This window comes from Stenella coeruleoalba, assembly GCF_951394435.1.
Source record: "Stenella coeruleoalba genome assembly, chromosome: 16".
Lineage (NCBI taxonomy): Eukaryota > Metazoa > Chordata > Mammalia > Artiodactyla > Delphinidae > Stenella > Stenella coeruleoalba.
Genome location: NC_137162.1, coordinates 70029997 through 70051461, shown reverse-complemented (window position 1 = coordinate 70051461; position 21465 = coordinate 70029997). Strand labels below are relative to the sequence as shown.

The 21465-nt window shown below is 39.0% G+C and overlaps 1 protein-coding gene across 15 annotated transcripts in view; it reads left to right on the top strand.

Moving 5' to 3' along the window:
- The window catches only part of ARID5B (AT-rich interaction domain 5B), a 289023-nt gene that overhangs the window by 129275 nt on the left and 138283 nt on the right, over nucleotides 1-21465 (top strand). For all 15 annotated transcript variants that reach the window (XM_079899440.1, XM_079899444.1, XM_079899442.1 and 12 more), the window contains one exon: nucleotides 4519-4744. In XM_079899440.1, the coding sequence (XP_079755566.1) occupies nucleotides 4519-4744 (226 nt within the window). The remainder of the gene's footprint in view (nucleotides 1-4518; nucleotides 4745-21465) is intronic.

Here is a 21465-nt window from a genome sequence, read left to right as displayed (position 1 = left end):
AAAAGAGAAAACTATACCAAGCACAGATCAGTAGTTGCCATGTGTACTATGGTATACATAGAACTGTACATAAGAAAAGGAAAATTTACTGTAAATTAATTTTAAAAAATATTACTACAATGAAAATGGGAATATAAAGCCATCATGTAAATGTAACACATTTTTATGAAAATTAACCTTATTTTCAAAAAGAAAGAAAATTAGTAAAAACAGTGGCATTGTTTCACATTTTTGTAAATTTCTTTACTGTCGAGCTTAATAGAGACAGCTGTATTCTCGTATCTCCTTCTGTATTCACTCTTTTGCCATACCATCTGTCTTGTAGTCGTTGGAAAACCCCACTATACACTTGAAATAGAATAAGAGTGAAAAAAGCAAATAATTTCTTAGTATTATTATGATCATTGTTTTGCCCTGTGGACCACCTGAAATAGTCTTGGGGATTCCCCAGGGTTCCTGAGCCACACTTTGAGAACCACTGATATATAATGTACTGTCCCAAATTTCAGCCATTTTCATAGCATCTTGACTTTTTTTTTTTTTTTTTTTGCCATACCCACATCTACTGGGTTTATTTAATGGCTTTGTTCAAACCGATCCATTGTTTTTTAACTAAAATTTATTTAAAGAGGAAACTTCTATATCTCCTATAAATGGGAAACCAGTACCACTTCCCCATAAGTGGAAAGTTACCACAAAAATAAATAAGCAATGAGTAACTTACATTAAATATTAAAAGGTTTATCCATGAACCATCTATACTCATCTCTGTGTGGCACTCTTTGGAAAACACTAATTCAGAGAAGCAATGACAGTGATGACAGCTAAATCCGATGTACCACTTCAATCATGTTAACACATTTAATCCTCACCATTGCTGTCAGAGATAGACAGTATCATTAACATTTTTTAAAAACATAACGTTTAAAAAAATGGAAGCACAGGGAAGTTAAAGAAGTTGCCCAGTATTCCACAGGGAGTAAATGGCAGGGCTGGGATTTGAACCCAGGCAGTCTGGCTCCAGAGTCCAGGATGAATGCTGTGTTGGCCAGTAGGAAACCTGGATTCCTGTCCAAGTTCTGCCTGAAGTTGGCAGTCGGACATGTCACTGAACCTTACTGTCCTCATCATTAAAGTGAGGGAGGTGGGATAAATTAGGGTGTGGACGTTTATTTAAATGGTGGGTGCCTGCCGGAGGGTCCAGGCAGGTAAAGGAACGGTGGACTGAGTGTAAGGAGATAGGAACGGTGGGGTCAGTGGCAGACTAGAGAACTTGCATCTCATCTAAAGAAAGCAACCTCTACTCAGTTTCAACTTTTTTGTTTTGAGGGGTTTTTTTGTTCTCTTTTTTTCCCCAGATAACCCTTTATTTTATTTTATAAGAGAAGATAGAAGTCAGGAGACTTTGTGTAAAGTTTCCCAATTGGTTTTTTAAAAAGTAATTAATTAATTTTTGGCTGTATTGGGTCTTTGTTGCTGCACGTGGGCTTTCTCTAGTTGCGGCGAGCAGGGGCTGCTCTTTGTCGCAGTGCACAGGCTTCTTATTGTGGTGGCTTCTCTTGTTGCGGAGCACGGGCTCTAGGCATGTGGGCTTCAGTAGTTGTGGCATGTGGGCTCAGTAGTTGTGGCTCGTGGGCTCAGTAGTTGTGGCTCGCGTGCTCTAGAGTGCAGGCTCAGTAGTTGTGGCGCATGGGCTTAGTTGCTTTGTGGCATGTGGGATCTTCCTGGACCAGGGGTCGAACCCGTGTCCCCTGCACTGGCAGGCGGATTCTTAACCACTGCGCCACCAGGGGAGTCCCAAGTTTCCCTTGGGACTTACAACACTTGGAGAGGCCAGCCATACACATAGGCTGGCTGATACATGACTTCTTGACCAGAGGATCTCCTCTGACTTAGAGGAGTCTGTGATTGAGTACGCTGTTATTATGCAGTGGGAGAAACAAAATCCAAACAACAGAAATGGGCAGTTTGAAACAATGATGAAAGGGGATATGGACTTAGAAAGTATCCCAACGCAGCCTACATAAATATTGATTAGGCTCTGGGTTAATTGAAAAGCCAAAGTGCATTAATAGAATAACAAGGTGTATTTCTTTGTGTTCCTTTTGGGTTGCATTAGAGCTAATTCTCGGTTTGCAGAGCGCTAATGTAATCATGAGATGAGCTTATTGAAATTCTTTTCTTAGACATAGAGACTTGCCCAAGAATGGTGAGTATTAGGAACTTTAGTCAGCAACTGCCTCAGAATAGTAAATACGAACATGTGATTTATGCCATTGTGTGTACAAAGTAATGTTTCCTGAGACATTTTCTATATATATGTTGGCTATTTTGGTTTGGGGGTTGGTTTTTTGCTTCCCCCTCCTCCGCTTATCAGATTTCCTTCTAAATCCTGGCGTTGGACAATGTTGCAGGGCCAGTTTCTCTGTGAATCCACAGTGAAACATACTGGTGGTTTCACAGTTGAGCCAAACTTGGGTTTACGGCTTCTACATGTTTATTTGAATTCCTGCATTTGTTTTTATGCATTGTGTATATATTCAGAAGGTCTGTTTCAGAGAGAGAGAGGAAGGAGGGAGGACTAAACCTGTAGACTGGATCTTGAAAGATGGGTTTATTCATCAATGACATCATGAGGATTGTATTTTCTCTCGGTTAATAAACTATTTGTTCGGCGGGTACTGGAAGCCAGCCAGAGCTAGTCATGCCATTTCTTGGAAAAGTTCTGAAGCAACTGGTAATTGAAATGATAATCATTTGATCATAGTTAGAGCTATTTGAAAATAACACTCATCTCCAAACTTGTCTCTTCTAGGGAACCATATTTGGTGAAACAATACCCAGCCTGAATTTTTATTCTGACATTTAATAATCACCATGTAATAGCTATAAAATGCGTGACAACTATAGATCTTTTATTTCGAGAGGATGGTGTAGTGAATCTGAGTGAAATCATCCATCGAAATGGTACTTTGTAATATGCCCCGTTGCTTATATAAAGTATTAACATTTTTTTTTTCTTGAGCAGAGAATAAAAACAGTTTCTACTTTGTCTCCCATTTAGTGGAAGTTCATATTTAATCATGATAAGAGAAAGGATTCCGTTACAAAAGTTTTACTTTTCATTTTTGATAGAGTATTTGTTATTTTGCTGCTGCCTAACAAACTCTTCTCAGAGGCAGCTTGGAACTGGATGAGGAAAAGTGAAATTTTAGATCCTACCTTAAAACATTTTTTAAAAACTGAATCCGGGGCTTCTTATTGTGTGAAGCTTATCTTAATAAACCTTTTTTGTTTGCTTTGGAGTAGAGAGAGTGTGTGTGTGTGTGTGTGTGTGTGTGTGTGTGTGTGTGTGTGTGTGTGTAGGTGGGAGAGAAGGAGGAAAGAGTCATGTTTTACAGCAAAATTAGCCCAAATCACTTGTGAATTCCCTTTGTTTAATAGCTCAGAGACATCTTCCTGTTGTTGTTTGTCAAAAATATTTCTAAGATTTTGTAAGCTTAGGGGTTTTCACAGCTCAGCTTTCTTCAGAAATGTGAAGTAGAAGAAATGGAAGAAGTCAGTTCAAGTTGAAATGTCAAATGCTTCAAATAATTTAACTTAAAACCCAGCGAGATGATCTTCTTAAGCCTTTTCCAAAGAATCTTCGGGAAAGAGAGGCCCTCCTTTGCTCCGTGTACGGATATCTATTAAATATCTTGCTGGATTAATTCTGAGTCAGAAAAGTTGGTCGTTTCCTGGAAGCAATTAAAGGTGCTTGAAATTGAAATTTATGATCCGTAGGAGAAACTTAAGTTTCAACTACTTTTCTCAGATTCAAAGGCTTTCTCCTCACTTGCCCTCTTTGCCTCTTACCCCATACGTATTAAAAGAAAAAAATCAGTTCATTTCTCAACTTACAAAGTTTTTAAGAAACATGAGAATGTGTAAGTTTCTTTCAGTGGGAAGCACATAACATTTATGAAGTATTTCTTTGGGGATTACATCACAGTTTTATTTAATTTTAGGACAAAAGTTAAATTCAATATTTGTGTATAAGCCAAGGGAAAATGTACCATAAACATAGGAATTTGGGGGTGAGTCAGAGTTCCAAGAATCCCAGATTTACTTAGACCATTTATATAGAGACAGACTAACCATTAGTCATCTAGTTCTCACTTTTTTACTTTTGTAAAATTAATGGCACCTGAAAATTAGCTTTCGCCCATGTGGTCAAAGTAGGGAGAGTGAGCTTTGGCAAATAGCATGGCTATTAGAATTACTGTCCAATTTTTGGACATTTTCTAAGCACATAACAAATAAATCCTATAAATTATTCCTCAAGTAGACCACAAGCAGCGAAAAACCATTGAAGTGAAGTGAGTTTCTGAAGGTTCTCTGTCACCAATAAAACACGTTGTCTGCTTACATTAGGTTCAGCCGCTCAAATGGTGTTTCAGATGGGCTTTATTGAAAACGTATCATTTACTTCAGAACCACCAATAATGTTTTTTGTTCTCCCGCCACTACCTCTTATAGGATGAAGTCATTGCTGTTTCCGAAAAGGTGATTGTGAAGCTTGAAGACCTGGTCAAGTGGGTACATTCTGATTTCTCCAAGTGGAGATGTGGCCTTCAAGCTGGGTCAGTGAAAATGGAGTCCCTGGGAAGGAATGGACAGAAGGAAGCTCTGCTGAAGTACCGGCAGTCAACCTTGAACAGTGGACTCAACTTCAAAGACGTTCTCAAGGAAAAGGCTGACCTTGGTAATTATCGTTTGTACTTCTAAATCTAATGTGTGGGCGTATACAGTAACCTACTTTTTTTATTGTAGGTTTTTCTGGAAACCCTGTCATTCATATATGCATATAATTTCTTTAACCTCAGAGGGACCTGGGAATATGGATGGACAGATGACTGGGGGTGGAAGGGATGGATGTTACCTGTTGAATCACAGGACCTTGTCTGTGTGGAACCCTGTGCTGGGAACTGGGTGATATAATAACACTCAGCGTTTAGCAGCTTCCAGTTGCTGTCAAGGCATAAGACTTAATCGAGGCACCAAAAGTTGAATTAGTGGAGAGTTTAAATATTTGTTCTGAGTAGATACTATGACATTTTTTAACACCACATCAGAATTTCCTGTTTTATGTTGGAAGGAAGGCAAAGTGAGGAAGAGAGATTGCGCTGCTTCACGTGGAGCAGGAGAAGAGTTTCAGAGCAGGGGAACTACTGGTTCACAGCTCACGGCATAGGTTCCCCAGAGTTTTCAGGGTGTAGTGGTTACCATCAACCATATGGTTTTTTCTTTCCTTCCTTCCCTTCTTCCACTATAGGTTTGGGATTTGGAGTAGTTATTCCGTTTAGTGTTTGAATCCTGACTCTGTTGCTTACTTAGCTGTGTGGCCTTGGGCAAATAATTTAACCTCCAAGCCGCAGCTTCCCCATCTGGAAAACCTGGAAACTTTTCAGGGTCACTGGGAGATGTAAGCTACAAAGGGGGTAGCACAGTGACTGGTGTATATTGGTGTATGGAGAGGAGCGCCATAATTAATTCTGTTGCTTTTTCTCAACACTCTCTTCTCCAGTGACTTTTTTGTGTCCTTTCCTGCTTGTTTTTTTTCCTTTGTAACTCCTTGTGGCATTCACTGACTTACTTTCCTAGCATTGCTCAAGACCACAGTTGTTGACCTCTGATTTAGACTACTTATTTCCTCTTTAGGCAAAGAGGAACTTCACTTTTAACATATTAAGGCATCTTTTTCTTTCGTTCTAGCACAATGCTGATTTTCATAGCCCAGTTTTATGCCTTAATGTAACAACTTCCTGTTGGGTTTTTTTTAACCTAGATTTTAACTACTACAACAAACCTAGACTTTTTATTTTAATTGGCATAAAGAGACTGAGTAACACCCGTAACTGACTTGTCTTTCATGTGATTCTGGTTTGTGATGAGCTGTGCTGTGTTTTGGGAATAGCATTAATATTTTCTTTTAGTTTAACAATCAACAGTTTCCTGGCATCTTTTGGTAGATGTCAGGCAGTAATATTTGGGTCATGGTGGCCTGATTGTCATGTGCCCATTTAGAGAAAATTATTAATCTAGTGGTTTTCATTTCAAAATTAAAGAATTTTTTTTTAATCATCTTCCTATACAGGCTGTTAACATGGCCAATTTTGTGAACACACCATGACTAGCCTTCTGACATGTGGTAATGCTGAGTAATACAGCTGTTGTATTACTTGCCTAATATATGATCTAAGTTGTATTGCTATTGTCTTATGTTTTCCTTAACATTAAAACCTTTCTTCTGTTTGTTTGATTTTTTTTTTTAGTTATGAAATATACTGTTACTAATAAAAAACTAAACAGGAAACCCATGGGGGAACAAAAGGATGTGTAGATGGTTAAGCTTGATGTCGTGCATATAAACAAGAGTATTTATAGAAGAGTTGTTTTGTATTTAAAATTGATAGTTTATTAATGAATGAAAAGAAACCCAACCTCTTAATTTCATCAAAAGATTTAGAGGTTTTGATCTTCCTGAATTCTAAAAATGTCCATAATCGAACTTTTTAATAATTGATTCCAGAAGAATTTGGTTTATAGTGAACATTCAAAGTACTTAGTGGTTTTTAAATCTTGTTGTTCATTAGACTCACTTAGGAAAATTTTTTAAATAATACTGATTGCTGAGTACAGCTTCCCCAGATTCTTCTTTCAGTAGGATTGAGGCAAGGCCAAAGAACGTGTGCTGATAAAAGGACCTCTAGGTGATTCAGATTTTTTTTTTTTTTTTTTTTTTTTCCCCTTTGGGTCTCATTTGGGAGACAGCTCTGTGAGTGATCAGGGCAGAGGAAGGGAAAATAAGCAACAGGAGATTTGATTGGGAAGCTCTCTGGTGAATAAGAAACACCATGTATTTTTTTTACTTTTCTTTTTTTTTTAATGTAAAATACCCCTTTAAGGATAGAATTTGGAGCCTTGAAATTCTACTCAGTTGGTATGAACTGTGGGGAATTTGAGACAAATAGCTTTTGTAATTGGAATGCACACTGTGTTGTAATAATGTGGAAAGAGAAACAAAAACTTTCCTTAATGTAATGAGTTTCCATTATCTGCTTGATCTAAGGTTTACAAGCCTACATTGTGAGGATTTATATTGGGGATATAGGGGATGTCATTTACTGTGTGCATTCCTGTCCCAGCAACTTTCTCTTCAACCCCTTCCTTTCTCTGTCTGCAACATCAAAATATTTGTTGTCTGTACTTTTCTTTCTACACAGTGGTTTTCTTATCTCCCTTTCTCTTGGCCACACTGAAACCACTTCCAGTACCACATTGTTAATGGAAGTTCACACACTTATTAGGTTTTTCCTTCTGTAAAACCCTTCCAACTCCTCATTGTTCCTACCAGGGCAAGAAGATGAACTCTGAGATTACTTAAGACCCTCCCTCTTTTTTTCTAGTGGAAGTAAGCAAAGAATGGAGCCATCTCACCTTTCTGTGGATAAAGTAAAACTGCAATATGTTATCTTTTTTAACTGAATTATTTCATCATGTTAAAACATCAATAATAACAAAATAATTCGGTTGACTCTTAAAGAAGGGATTTTACCATCTAAAAGCTAATCAAAGAACTCTTCTTGCTGAGTGTTTAGGTAGAATAAGTTCCCTTTAATCCCAGTTTGTGTCACTTCCTGTCTCTCTGAATAGTAAAAAAACAAGAATGTTCTCACAAATGTGTGTCTGCCAGCAAATTAATACTCCACAAAGAGAAACTCTGCCCCAAATGGCAGCTTCCAATAACTGCTGTGACTCAAATCACAACTCTTTCATTTTTTTTATCCCTTTCCCCTTCAAGGACAATATTTGCGGAGGTCATGTTTGCTTTTTAAAAACCTATGGCATTTTCATTTAAGATGGTAAATGGTGACTGAAACTGCAGCTCTAGATAGTGGGGAAACTAACAATCTTTAAAAAACACTTCTGAGATGTGTGAGAGTACATTCATCCCCTTCCCTCCCCTTTGTCCTTTTCACAGAAAGAAAGTTCAGTATGAAACCGATTCAGATTGTGACTTTACTCAGTGAGACATTTTACCTTTTTTCAGACAGTTTCATACTGACGTTTATAGAAAAGGAAGAAAGAAAAAATAACTATGTTAAAATAGAAGGGTTAAGGAATGTATTATTCATAAGCATAACGAACACAGGAACCTGTTTTTCCAGAAGAATCGGGTTGATTAAATCATTCACTACACAAGCCTCTAGTTATTTATTTTTGTCTTCAGAATTACAGTACTTAGCTTTTGTTATAAAGTGGACCTGATACCCATATTTGGTATGGCAGTTGGAACTAGTCAAATGAAGAATTATTTCATTTTACAAAACTTTTAACAGCTAAGGAATATAAACACTATCAGTTAAACATAGCATACTTGCATTTTTTATTCCTTGGGCTATAGTTTGAAAAGAAATCAAATTATTTTATATAACACTGCTTCTTACAGAGTTCCTTTAAGTGAAGTATGAAAGCTGCAGTGTAAGCTTTATTGGCCTATAAATATGTCATTATAGTTGGACTACATTTATATGCTTTGGATTGTTGTTTAAGCCAAGAAAATATGTCTCTACAGGTTGACTTTTTATTGAAACCCTTTGAGGCATACAATAGAATGTATTTTAGGCCAAGGTTATTAAAACAGCATTTTCATTTTTTTGCAGCAGACGCATTGTCAATTACGCTGCCACAAACTGTCTGTGGATGGGCAGTTTTGAATGGTTTCATCTCCAAATATGTCTCTAGAAAAAGAAAAGATAGGGGAGTGTGAGCTGAAATCAAGAAAAGAGACCAAAAGATGTGGGTGTGGGTGAATTTAATGCTGGGGGTTCCCTCAGGTTCCCTCAGTTCAGTTTCTGTTTCTAAAGTCCCGTCAGATGGAGAAAGAGTGCCTTCCCCTGTCCCTTCTGCTGCTGGGACTTTTACTGTACTTTGGGGAATAGACAGCATGGTGGTGGTGAAGGAGCAGTGGCTGGGAAGTCAGGAGAATCTTGCCTCTGCCTGTCCTGAAGGTCTGTCACTCACGGCACAAGTCACTGTGTGTTTACACCTTCGGGTTCCTCGTGTGTGAAATGGGTCATAGTGTGTACTTTGTTTATCTTGCTGGATTTCTGAGAAGGTCAATGGAGAAAAAAGATCAATATCCGTGGAAGCATCTGTGGTACTGACGTCTAAGATGGTATTATCATTATTATTACAAGAAGGCGATTCCATGTCATAGGGAGCTAGGTGGTATAAAATGAGCTAATTTGTCTCTTGTGAATTTCCCTCATCACATGTTCTAGTTATTTGGGGCAGGGTTTACACTCTTACTGTCTGCCTCAGTAGAAGGCTGTTATTAAAATCCTTCAGGTTCTTTTATTTGTATATCTATTATATGTATATATTTGTATATATTATATATACAACTATATGGAGAAAGAATATAAATATATATTTTATATGTTTATATAGAGATATGTATTTATATTTTATATAAAGTTTCTCCCCTCACATTCTGTCAAAATAAGCTGGGCCACAAGTGGCCAGTGGTGTAAATGTCTTCTCCAGTACTTTTAGTTAGAAATTGACTATAGTCTTCGCTTGGAAATTCTGGAGGCCTTGTATTTCAAATGGTTGTTTCAACTTCGTTTTGAGTTTGATATGTCAAGCTGCTTCCTGGGATGTGGATACGGGAAGGATTCTCGATTTGTGTTGAAGAGAACAGTATAAATGTCTCTAATAAGAAGTACGCTAAGGTGCTGACAGTTTGTCATAGGAAGTATTTTTCACCAGAGACATCTGATGAACTTCTTAAGATGGAAGACATGCTTCTCACTAAGCCAATCCTTCTCTTCTTTCCTTCCTTCCTTCCTAGATGTAAATTTTGTATGTATATATTAAACAGTCTTCTCAGGGTATTTGTTGTTTATATTTTAACTTCCATTGCCGAGCTAGCTATACTATTTTTTTCTTAAGATAGAAACTTGGGAAATTTTGGGGATGATATATTGTTGAATTATTCTGTTCGTGGATATCATGAGGAATCCCTACAGAAGGGCCTCTTCACTGAAACAGATTTGGCCTCCTTGAGTTCAAAATAGAAATCAGTTACACTTGAGGCTTATCAAAAATTTGTAAAGATAATTTCCAAAGGATTTTCTCACAAGCTCCTCTGACAATATTGTGGTGTGAACCATGCATTCTTTAAAGAATCTAATTCTAGCACAGTGAACACAGGAGAAGCATGCTGTCCACGTGCCAACGTGGCTGTTTCTTCAAGAGGCTGCTTCATTTCATTGTAAAGTGACAGCCCAGAGAACCTTTGACAGGAGCAAGTTCACACTTCCAAGAGTCTGTACCCGAGACATCCAAAGCTTTAGAACAACTTAGTGACAGGCCATTTTCTAAGGATCTGGGAACATAGGCAGGAGGTTATTCCATTTCATTTCAAAGTTAAAATTCAGCTTGGCCATGTAATCAAGTAGTTGAAGACTGTCCTAAAATAATGGTAGAATGAACATGTAAAAAGTGTCTTGAGTAAACAACGATGTATGTTGTCTGCACTCAGCCATCTCGGCTACACCTGCTGGAAGGGAAGTCTGTGAAACCTAACCACGTGTGAACCAGTCAACAGCTGGTCATTGATATTGCTGTCTAGATATCATACTGCCATCACTCAGGAAGGCTCATTCCAAGTTAAAACCCTTCCATTTGGAATTTCTGTTGACTTGCAGATCTTCTAGTGTTTCCTAGAGTGATGAACACTTTCTAGGACACCAAATTCAGATCTTTTAATAATGGACTGAAGGTTAGATAGTCAACTGAAGAGAAGTCCATAGAATATAAGACTTTATTCTTACTTTTAGAATTGGAGATGTTGGGGCAGAAGTAAGAAAAAAGTGCAATTGGAACTTAAGTGCTATTTTTAAGTATTCAGGTTACCAGTATTCACCTCCTGGATACAGTGTTTGAACAAGGTAAGAAACTCATGCTTTTTGGGGAGCGCTTCATAGAATCGTCAGGCTGGACACTGGTACAGTTGATACTTCCTCTCCCCCTTTCCTTGAAATAGTCCTCAGTTCTGTCCTTATTTGCCTTGTTTTAGCCAAATCCCAATTTTTTCAATTTTCCACCAGGATGTGGTTTCAGAATCCTTCCCCATCCTGGTCACTCATCTCAGGACACACTTTGGTGGTTCTTTTATACCAACTTACCCATTGTTGGAAGAGAGCCATGGCACATGCGTCAGGCTTGGCACCCTCCGGGTAGGAATGACACGGGCAAAACTCTCGGAATCTCTTCCCTGAAGCTGTATGGCCTTGACTTTTCTACTCCTTAGGGCAAAAAGGAGGGAAAAGATGTTATTCAACCACTATACCTCCTGAATTTTAGTTACCTCTGTTTTTGCTTGTGTTTTTTTTTTAAACAGTAGTGTTAAATGTAGACTATTATCTAATGAACATCGTTGTCAACTAACGTGGCAGGAGGTTTTGTGGCTCAATATCATTGCCGTGCCTTTCAAGTTTCTGCAATTCCTATAGTTGTATGTTGTAGCATTTAGGGTAGGACTGTAGTATTATTGCCTCAATAAAGATCCACAGTTGAATACCAGCTTGGTGTCCAGCTTTGTTTAAGCTGCTCTGATCAAATAAGATAAAAGACCAACACACACGTCTTCCCTAAATTATCATATGTGTTAGTTTAGTTCATTATCATCCTCCTGGACTCTAGCTGTTCTTGCTTTTTTTCATTCTCTGTTTTCTGGTGTATGGCCATACCTTTGATAAAAAAAGACCATGATGGAGAAGGCAACCAACCCATACTTTTGTTTCAGTCTCATTAATAAAAATGTGAATATCACAGTGAAAAAGCTGTGGTAGTCACCATCTGATGGGAAGATTACCAAAGATGAAAGAAATTCAGCTGCGGTCTGAGTCCCTTGCTAATATACATGTCCCCTTTAGTTTCTGGTTACATACCCAGGGTCTTTTGGAAAAAGTCTTCTAGGCATCCTTGGCTTCTTGCAAGCTCATAAATATCTGGTATTATAGATAGATAGGCACACTTGGAGCAATACTTCCATTTGTATTTGGTGGTAGGAGTCTACTGTGAGGAACAAACCTGATTGGTCCACGTGGTCTGTTAAGCATCCTTGAACAGTGCAACATCGCGCCTCAAATGTGCTTTAAAAATGAAGCTTGATTCAACATTTCCCCTTCCGTTGGAAATGTAAAATTCTTTTCTCCTTTTGTTGTACCTCTAAAATATTTTTCTTTACTTTCCAGTTCTCATCTCTTTAGCCACTGCATGATTACTGACTGTAGGCCATTATTATAGCTGTTATCACGATGGCATCACCTTGGAACCCAAAAGCACATACATCCAACATGTGAATTGATGGGGCTTTTCCAGAGGGTTTTGTGAGCAGGTGTTTGATTTGGGCATCTAGGCTTAATTCTCTTTAGTACTGATGCTGATTCTTCCCAACTGCTCATTCGTCTTTTTTTTTTAACTTTTATTTATTTATTCATTTAGTTTTGGCTGCGTTGGGTCTTTGTTGCTGCGCGCAGGCTTTCTCTAGTTGCAGTGAGTGGGGGCTACTCTTCGTTGCGGTATGCAGGCTTCTCATTGCAGTGGCTTCTCTTGTTGCCGCGTGTGGGCTCTAGGCGCGCAGGCTTCAGTAGTTGTGGCACATGGGCTCAGTAGTTGTGGCTCACGGGCTTAGTTGCTCCATGGCATGTGGGATCTTCCTGGACCAGGGCTCGAACCCGTGTCCCCTGCATTGGCGGGCGGATTCTTAACCACTGCGCCACCAGGGAAGCCCCTCATTTGTCTTTTAGAGTACTTGAAATGTGAGGTTTTATTGCAAAACACTAATTTTCCTAAATGTCAAAGATCCACCCCTCTTCTCTCCTCTAACATTATGTGTTTAAGTCTGTAGTTTGTACAGGTCCACTGTTGAGGAAAGCTGAGGTTTGGACTTCTACCCCATTTTAATGAATATATTTATTTAGGACAGATTGGAATAATAGTGGGGTTTCAGAAGCTTTACAAGTGCTTCATGCACAGTAGGGGCTGAGCAAACAGTGCTGTCGATTTGGGGTTTTCCTAGTTGCTTTGCCCTGTGTGTTTTCAGTTAGTATGCTGGGATGAAGTGGCCTCTCTTTGTTCTCCCAAATGTGCCTGGCCTCTTTCTTTGGACCTCTCCACTTGCTTTTTAATTTTTTAATCATTTCTAACATCTTTTACACTTCTGACCCTTTAAAAATATTGGCTTTCAGCCAGTAGCTCCCCTTTCTTCGATACCCTCATGCCTACTGGATAAGATACAAATGTTGTAGGCAAGCATCCAGTGAACTGTTCAGTCCCAGCCTCCAGTTTTTTTCTTTTTTATTAAAGATCTTTCATTGTTGTTGTTTTTCTGAGTGCCAGTGTTATCCGTGTTCATATTAGAAAATGTAGGCAATACAAAATGTGGAAAAATTTAAGTTGCTTCTTTTCCTCCCACCCAGAAGTAACTGCTGTTAGCATTTTTAATATCAGTATGCCAAGGTATATGAATGAGTGTATAGGTGTGAAATTCATATGCATATCCTTCCCCCCCATTTAAATTTGTACAGGTGTATTATGACAGTGTCTCCATATTATAAAATACTCTGTTTCTTTCTGCCTGCCATAATGTTTCATGAGAGAGGTGTTTCTGTTTGGACATTTCATTTGCTTCTGTTTTCCCACAAACTGAAATTCTTGTAACTCTGCCCATGTCCATGACTCTTTCCTCATACGTTTGTAGAGGTGGAATTGGCAGCTCAAAGTGCACACAGAATGTGAAGACAGCCTATCTCTCTCTCTTATCTCCTATCGCTTATGTAAACCTCTCGCTTTAGCCTAACTCGTCTAACTGCTTGGTCTTCTTTCTCTTTAACCGCGTGCACCCACACCCTGCTCCCCAGCCCTCCCGTGAGTTTTGTATGGCTCATGCCTTTACTCATTCTTGGAATGCCCCTTCCAGGACTCTTACCTGAAGGAGATCTCTTTCCTTTAAGTTTCAGTTGAAGCCCCTGAAGCCCTTGTTTGGCATCTTGCCCAAAGGATTTTCCCTGCTTCTGGAGCTCTTATCACACTCAGTGTCTCTACCACCTGATTGAGTACCTTACGCTATAACTAGCAATATAATGCAGTCTCTTTTTTTATATATATATGCTTGTCTTATCTTCCCAGCAACAGTCCTAACTATCCTGTGGGCATTCTGACTTCACAGCTATATTTAGTAGGTTAAGTCAACATGCGACTTTTATGATCAACCTCCTCTGAAATTTCTGGCGTTCTCTGCTCTGCATGGTCAGGACACCTGTGTGGATTCAGTGGTTGACTTGAGTTCTTGCCTAGCACTTCCTAGGACACCCTCTAGTGGAGGGGCTTTCCCATTGGTACCTGGAAAGAGAAGCAACGTACAGTTGGCGCTCCATGTCTGCAGGTTCCGCATCCGTGGATTCAACCAACCTTGGATGGAAAATACTCAGAAAAGAAAAGAAAAAAACCCTTCAGATAGTTCCGAAAAGCAAACCTTGAATTTGCTGCATTTTGGCAACTATATACTTAGCATTTATGTCATATTAGGTATTATAAGTAATCTAGGGATGATTTAAAGTGCAGTTGACCCTTGAACCATGAGGGGGTTGGGGTGCCAACCCTCTGCACAGTGGAAACTTTGGGTATAACTTATAGTCGTTCCTCCACATCTGTGATTCCTCTGTTTTCCCAGTTCTGCATATCCGTGGATCTAGCCAACCTTGGATCATGTAGTGCTGTAGTTACTATTGAAAAAAATCCCTACGTAAGTGGACCCATGCAGTTGCAATCCGTATTGTTCCAGGGTCAGATGTATAAGGGAGGATGTGTGTAGGTTATATGCGCATGTTATACCATTCTATATAAGGGATTGGAGCATCCTCAGATTTTGGGATCCTGGCGGGGTTTCTGGAACCATTCCCCCACGGATACTGAGGGACGACTGTACTTGTGGTATTTAGTTTCTAACTATTTTGGGCTTCATTTGTAATCCTCCATTATAGACTCATTCGAGGAAACTTACTAAGAGAGCTTTTGAACATGCTCAAAGCTAGCTTGCCAGCCTAGGGATTTTTGGTGGTGGTGTAGGAGTTTGTTGTGTGTGGACATTTACATATTAATACTGGCACTCGTTAATTCCTCTCCTCCTCAAGGGAATCTTTTTCATGTGTCAGGATTATAGCAGTGACAAAAATGTGCAGGGAAGTAAACAAATCCAGACTGGACTTGCTCTCGCTTATCTTTTTATTATCATCAGCTTGTTTGTAATCGGTCTTCTTTAGGTGACAGGGGATTAAGGAGATGGTTTTAGCAAGACATCTGATACTTCTTATTCTAGACAATTGTACTGTTTTAATCCTCACCTCCCTTAAAATGGTTACTCGCTAATCATGGTGGAGGATATTCCCCATCTTCCAACTACTCATTCTACTTCTTTGGTTCACAAGGGAAGTATTCTGTTAGGCTCTACAAAAACAATGCTTTATGCCTGGCCTATTCACTCAATAAGAAATAAAACACTGTTTTCATAGCAGCGCTGATAATAAGGCAGATTTCAAAGCATGATGAAACGTATACTTTTCTAGCAGAGAAAAACCTATAGTTACCTGGCTAATTACCCATCACATGACGGCTGTGTGTAAATACAGGCTTTCACATGTGCAGCCTCTGTGTGGGTTTCTTTCTCTTTTTTTTTTTAAATTGAGAATGCTCATTTAGTTGCCATTGTTTTGTATTAATGTTTTCAATCAAAGATTTAGAAGAATGAGCAAACACAGAACCTACCATATTCGGGTGGCTTCTCTTTGACGACTGTACTAAACGTTTGTGTCATGAACTTTAAAGTAAGACAGACTTGAATTCAAATCCTTGCTCCGTAAGCTGTATCACCTTAAATTTTTTAATTCTGCTTTGTTTGTTTATCTGTAAAACGGCGTTAATACCTGTCTCAGAGGACTGGGAAAGATTAGATTAGATTACATATGGGGGAGCATTTAGTCAAGAACATTGGTTTTCTTTCTTCTTTCCTTTAGAAAAGTAAACCTTGCAAAGTGCTATTTTCTTCCCCAAGAAAGTAAAGTGGACAGTTGCAACCTAAATATAATAACATGAAGTAACAGGCATGGGCTTCTACTCGTATTTCATTAATCAACAAAGTGATTAATTCCATGGTCATGTTTTCCTTCCAAGAGGTGAGTATATACAATCATACAGCATTCTTGGAAGGAGAGGAAAGTTGGATGTTGGGTGAACATCTGTAATAATCTGTAATAATCTCACACGCGCCCTTTGGATACTGGTAAATCTCATACAATAATAAAATCTCAGGGTTGATAATCTAGTTACAAAACTCTAGTTATGACATCTTTTCCTGAACTTACTACTTCTTAAATGTCCTCTGCTGAAAATAGTTGACTGTTCAATGCTTTCAGTGATTGAGGAAACGCATGACTTTACAGTTCCATTCCATCTTTGATCCATCCCTGTGCTAGACATTCTTTCTTCGGAGGAATTAAATCACAAAAGTCTGGTTTATAGTACAAACGACTGTATTAATGATGTACTATTGTTATTAGTTCTATTCTCGAGACAGCAGAGAACAAATCAAATTTTTGTTCTTGACAGCATTTCAAATATTTGAAAAAAACTGCCCCCGCCTCCAGTGCTCCATTCTCCAGGTCAAACACCAATAGTCTCAATCCACATTCCTTACACAGCGTGACTGCTGACTTTCCCACCTGTCTGGTAGCTCTTATCTAAAGACATCTAAGTTGTCCCTGTTGCTCTCCGTGTGTAACTATCTATGTTTTCTATTTAAAGAAAAGGCGATACTTCAATCTGGTTTCCGGCCTTAATTTTACTTTTTATACAAAAAAATTTAAACCTTTCAGAAGCAAAAGTACTTCTTCACCTGCTCTCTGATTCCACTCCTCCCAGAATTAACACACTGCTAATGATTGGTAGTTATTCCTCCAGTTATCTGTGTGTGTATGTGTGTAAATTGTTTTGCTTTAAAAATAAGATCTTACGCCGTGTACAGTATTTAGCAAGTTGCTTTATCAACTGCTGTTAAGTAGCCTAGAACTGTGCTGTCCAGCATGGTAGCCACTAATCACATATAGCTATTTATAAAAAATATTTATTTATTTATTTTTGGTTGCACACGGGCTTTCTCTAGTTGCTGTGAGCAGGGGCTACTCTTCGTTGCAGTGCATGGGCTTCTCATTGCGGTGGCTTCTCTTGTTGCGGAACACAGGCTCTAGAGTGCAGGCTCAGTAGTTGTGGCACACAGGCTCAGTAGTTGTGGCTCACGGGCTCTAGAGCACAGGCTCAGTAGTTGTGGCACATGGGCTCAGTTGCTCCGCCGCATATGGGATCCTCCGGACCAGGGATCAAACCCGTGTCCCCTGCACTGGCAGGTGGATTCCCAACCACTTCCCAACCATTGCCACCAGGAAAGTCCCACACACGTAGCTACTGAGCCCTTGAAATGTGGCTACTTTAACAGAGAGACTGAGTTTTTAATGTTATTTAATTTTAATTAATTTCAGTATAAAATTAAAAACTAAAGCAGTGTAAAATATTTTTTGGTTAAACATAACTTTATTGCTTTGGTAGGACTACATCACTTTATTGAATATTTAGCCTGCAAATTGGATGTGCTGTAAATGTAAAATAGACACCTGGTTTCAAAAACTTAGCTTAAAAAAGAACATATCAATAATTTTTATATTGGTCACGTTGAAATAATATTTTGATATGTTGGGTTAAATAAAATAGATTATTGTAATTAATTTTACCTTTTCCTTTATTTTTTTAATGTGGCTACTAGAAAATTTTAAATTATATATATGGTGCACATTATATTTATATTGGACAGTGCTGATCTAGAGAGATTTGGACAGCTGTGATGTTTAGCCAAACCTTCTAAAGTATGTGTCTGGTATTTGCTGTAGAAGGAAGATGAAGATGAAAGAGACCTAGTCCCTGCCCTTAGGAACTCATGGTGTAGCGGGGTGGACAGCACAGCTAGGTGATAAGGTAGTGTTTAGCCAGTGCCTAGGTGAAGGTGTAAGCAGAGGGCACTGGGAGTATGGAAGAAGGTTCCTGAGTGGGTCTTGCGTGTGAGCAAACTTGTAAGTGCTTAAAGAGCAGGGATGATGACCGCTGTTCCTTTGGTAGTCGTCTCGTCTGATTGTTAAATAAATGAGGAGATGCCCATCCCATGTGATCACTGGTCTTCCAGGATATTACTAGGCTTGAAGACGATCGCGGTCATTTTTGGCTTAGATCTTCTTTTTGGAGGGCCTACTTATCCCACTACGAGCTTGGATTTGGTGCAAAGTTGGCTTTCTAGATAGAATTCCTGTGCTTGATGTTAGATGCTGACCTTTCATTGGCTCTAATAAATACCTAGTGGTTCATATCAAGCTCATCTGGTTAGCACAAGAAATACATACTCTACATATCCCTCATTGAAATCCCTAGTATTTTGCCAAAGCTTTAGCACCTCCACCCAGAAAGTGTTCGGAGATGCTGAAGGGAAGATAATTAAACTTAAGGCTCTTTCTTGATTTCTTTGGCTTTATGGTGTCACTTGTTTCATAACTATGGAGACTTCATACCTACCGATGCGTGCTCTGGCGATACAGGGATATCAGTTGAAACTCAAGATGTTAAGTCTTTACCCTCTCATTGGGTGTCCTTGATGCATCAAAGCAATATTTTGATGACGTATTCTTAGCTTGTGTTACCTACAAGCTACGAAAAAAGTTAGCAATTTTAGATTGCAGATGACGAAACTTTTCCATGAAAACGTCAGCTTTCTACGTGGTTACATTGTTCATGGTTGCAAATGGGGCTAGTGTGGTTAATCAGATCAATTCATAGAAAACAGTTTCTCCCAAAGGCAGTGTTAGAATGGATCTCACAAAATCTGAGAATTTACCCCGGGCAGAGCTTTCTAGCTGAATACAACTTCTCCTGTTGAATCTAAGCGTGGAGATTGGGAGGGTATAGGATCATAGATAGCAGGTTCACGGTTTGACAGGAGGTTTACGGATAATCGTCAGCTACCCCCAGCTGCCCCCCCACACACAAAAACTATAGCCTTAGGCGATCAGTCATATGCCTGAATATTCTGCTGGGGAATCATCTGAGTCATTAATTCTTAATTAAGGACTGATAGATACATTTTTGTGGGGTGCCTAAACCCCCAAATCTTCATGCATAATTCTGGATATAAGCACACATTTTCTCAGAAGCCCATACATAACATTCATGTGATTCTGAAAGGAGTCTATGATGATCAAAAGGGTTAGGAAATACTTTTCCAATGCCTATTACTTATCACTCTAACCAAAAAAGCCACCCATCAGGGATTACCACCAAGTTTTATTTATTGCATTTTCGTAGAAGCCCGTGCATATGTGACAGGGAGGAGAGGTGATTGGATGGGCCTCTTCTGATGGTGCTTAACCTTTGGGCATGTGGCACAGAAAACTTTGAGAATCTAGAGAACGCTATGGACTCCCCACCCAGAAAATACATCCGCAAAATTGGAATGACATTCGAATGACACTCATGGACCCCTTCCTGAAACCGGTCTTTGAACTCTTGGTTAAAGACTGCTGGTTGATTCTCGTTAAAGAGTATGGAATTGTTGTGCTATGAAGAAAAATGAAAATGATATGTGTCCACCCCACAAGGTTGATGGGGTTTTTGCTTTCAGGTACAAGGATTTTCGGTGTTCATGCATGTGTGGCAAGAACGAGCATGCCTCTCTCATGTCATGTATTTTTTTATTTTCAAATTATTAATTTTGACAGCAGGAATGGGCACTGGGTAATTCTTATTTGCTCCTGTCTGGATGATTGAGGTATGCTGTGTATACATTATAACTTTAGTAGTTACTTCCCGTTTAGGAAGCCCTCTGAAAACTCCTCGTGGTGAAGTAGAGCCCCCTGTTGTAATGTAAATACGTTCTCTATGGCTTAATTTTTATATATCGCGTTTCATAAAATGAGGCCTGCCTAAGGATTTTTCTGAAAGCCTTTTTATCACATCAACCCTGTGGCCACATTTTTTTTTTTTTGGCCACACGGCATGTGGGACCTTAGCTCCTTGACCAGGGATCGACCCTGCACCCCCTGCAGTGGAAGCACGGAGTCTTAACCACTGGACCATCAGGGAAGTCCCCAGTGGCCACTTCTAACGACAATTTGTTTCTTATGTGAATCAATCTCATGTTCAGTATTCTAAATATTTATAAAATAATGGCTTTTTGTCTTTTACTAAGGGAGCTCTGCATATTGTTTATGGTCTAAATTTGGCCTATTTCCTGGGAGCCTGAGTTGAAGCCCAAGATGAGAAACATTTTATTTTTTATGCTGATCAAGACCCCATCTGCCGTTTGCTAGACTAAACTACTTACTGGGAAGGGAATGAGGATCCCTCCCTCACCCCAATTTTTATTCTAAAATATCGTCCGGCATGTAGTAGGTGCTCAATACATACACTGGGTGAATGACTGCATGATGAGGCTTTAAATCTTGTACCTGGTGGCAGAATAATGTAATGGTAGGAGTCTGGCAGACCTAAACTTGAACCTGGGTTGCTCATTTAAAAAAATCCATATAATAATTTCTACCTCACAGAGATGTTGTAGGATTTAATAACATATTGAATTCCAGGTACTTAAGACAGTGTCTGGCACAATAAAGCACTTGATAAATGGAGCATTATTAAAGTCTTAGGCCTTAAATTAGGATATCTTAGACTTTAGCCATTTGTAAACCGATGTCAAAATTTTTCTCATGTCGATAACTCCCTATTTTATAATTTAGTTAATATTTTTTCTTTAACTGCTTTTTTTAACTTAACCAACTTTAATAGGAAATTTTATATCACTACTGCAAATAGAAAACCTATATCACTTGCTATAAATAACAGTGAAGATAAATACATAGTTCTTAAAATTAAAAAAAATGTTTATCCGTGTATCACCTAAAATTGAGTTGGGTACTCCTAGTGTAGACCACACTAAGGTCATTTCCTTTGAGGCTTTTCTCCTGGGCAACAGCCCAGCCTAGGTTATTGAGAGCAGTGAGACCTGCCCGGACTATGGCAAGCCTCATGTCAACAGCAGGCCAGGGAGGGTTGGAACCAGTTGCACTGAATTAACCTATAGACTCAGAAGTATAACTGCCACACAGATGCGAAGTCTGAAAATAACCCACCGTGCACCTGCCCCTTTTGTGTGTCCGTTACAGAGTTAATTAAGCACCAATAGATTAGATGCTGTACGAACAGTAGAATAAAGACATGACTCTTACCTTTGAGATGCCTGCACTCACATGATTGGCTTCATCC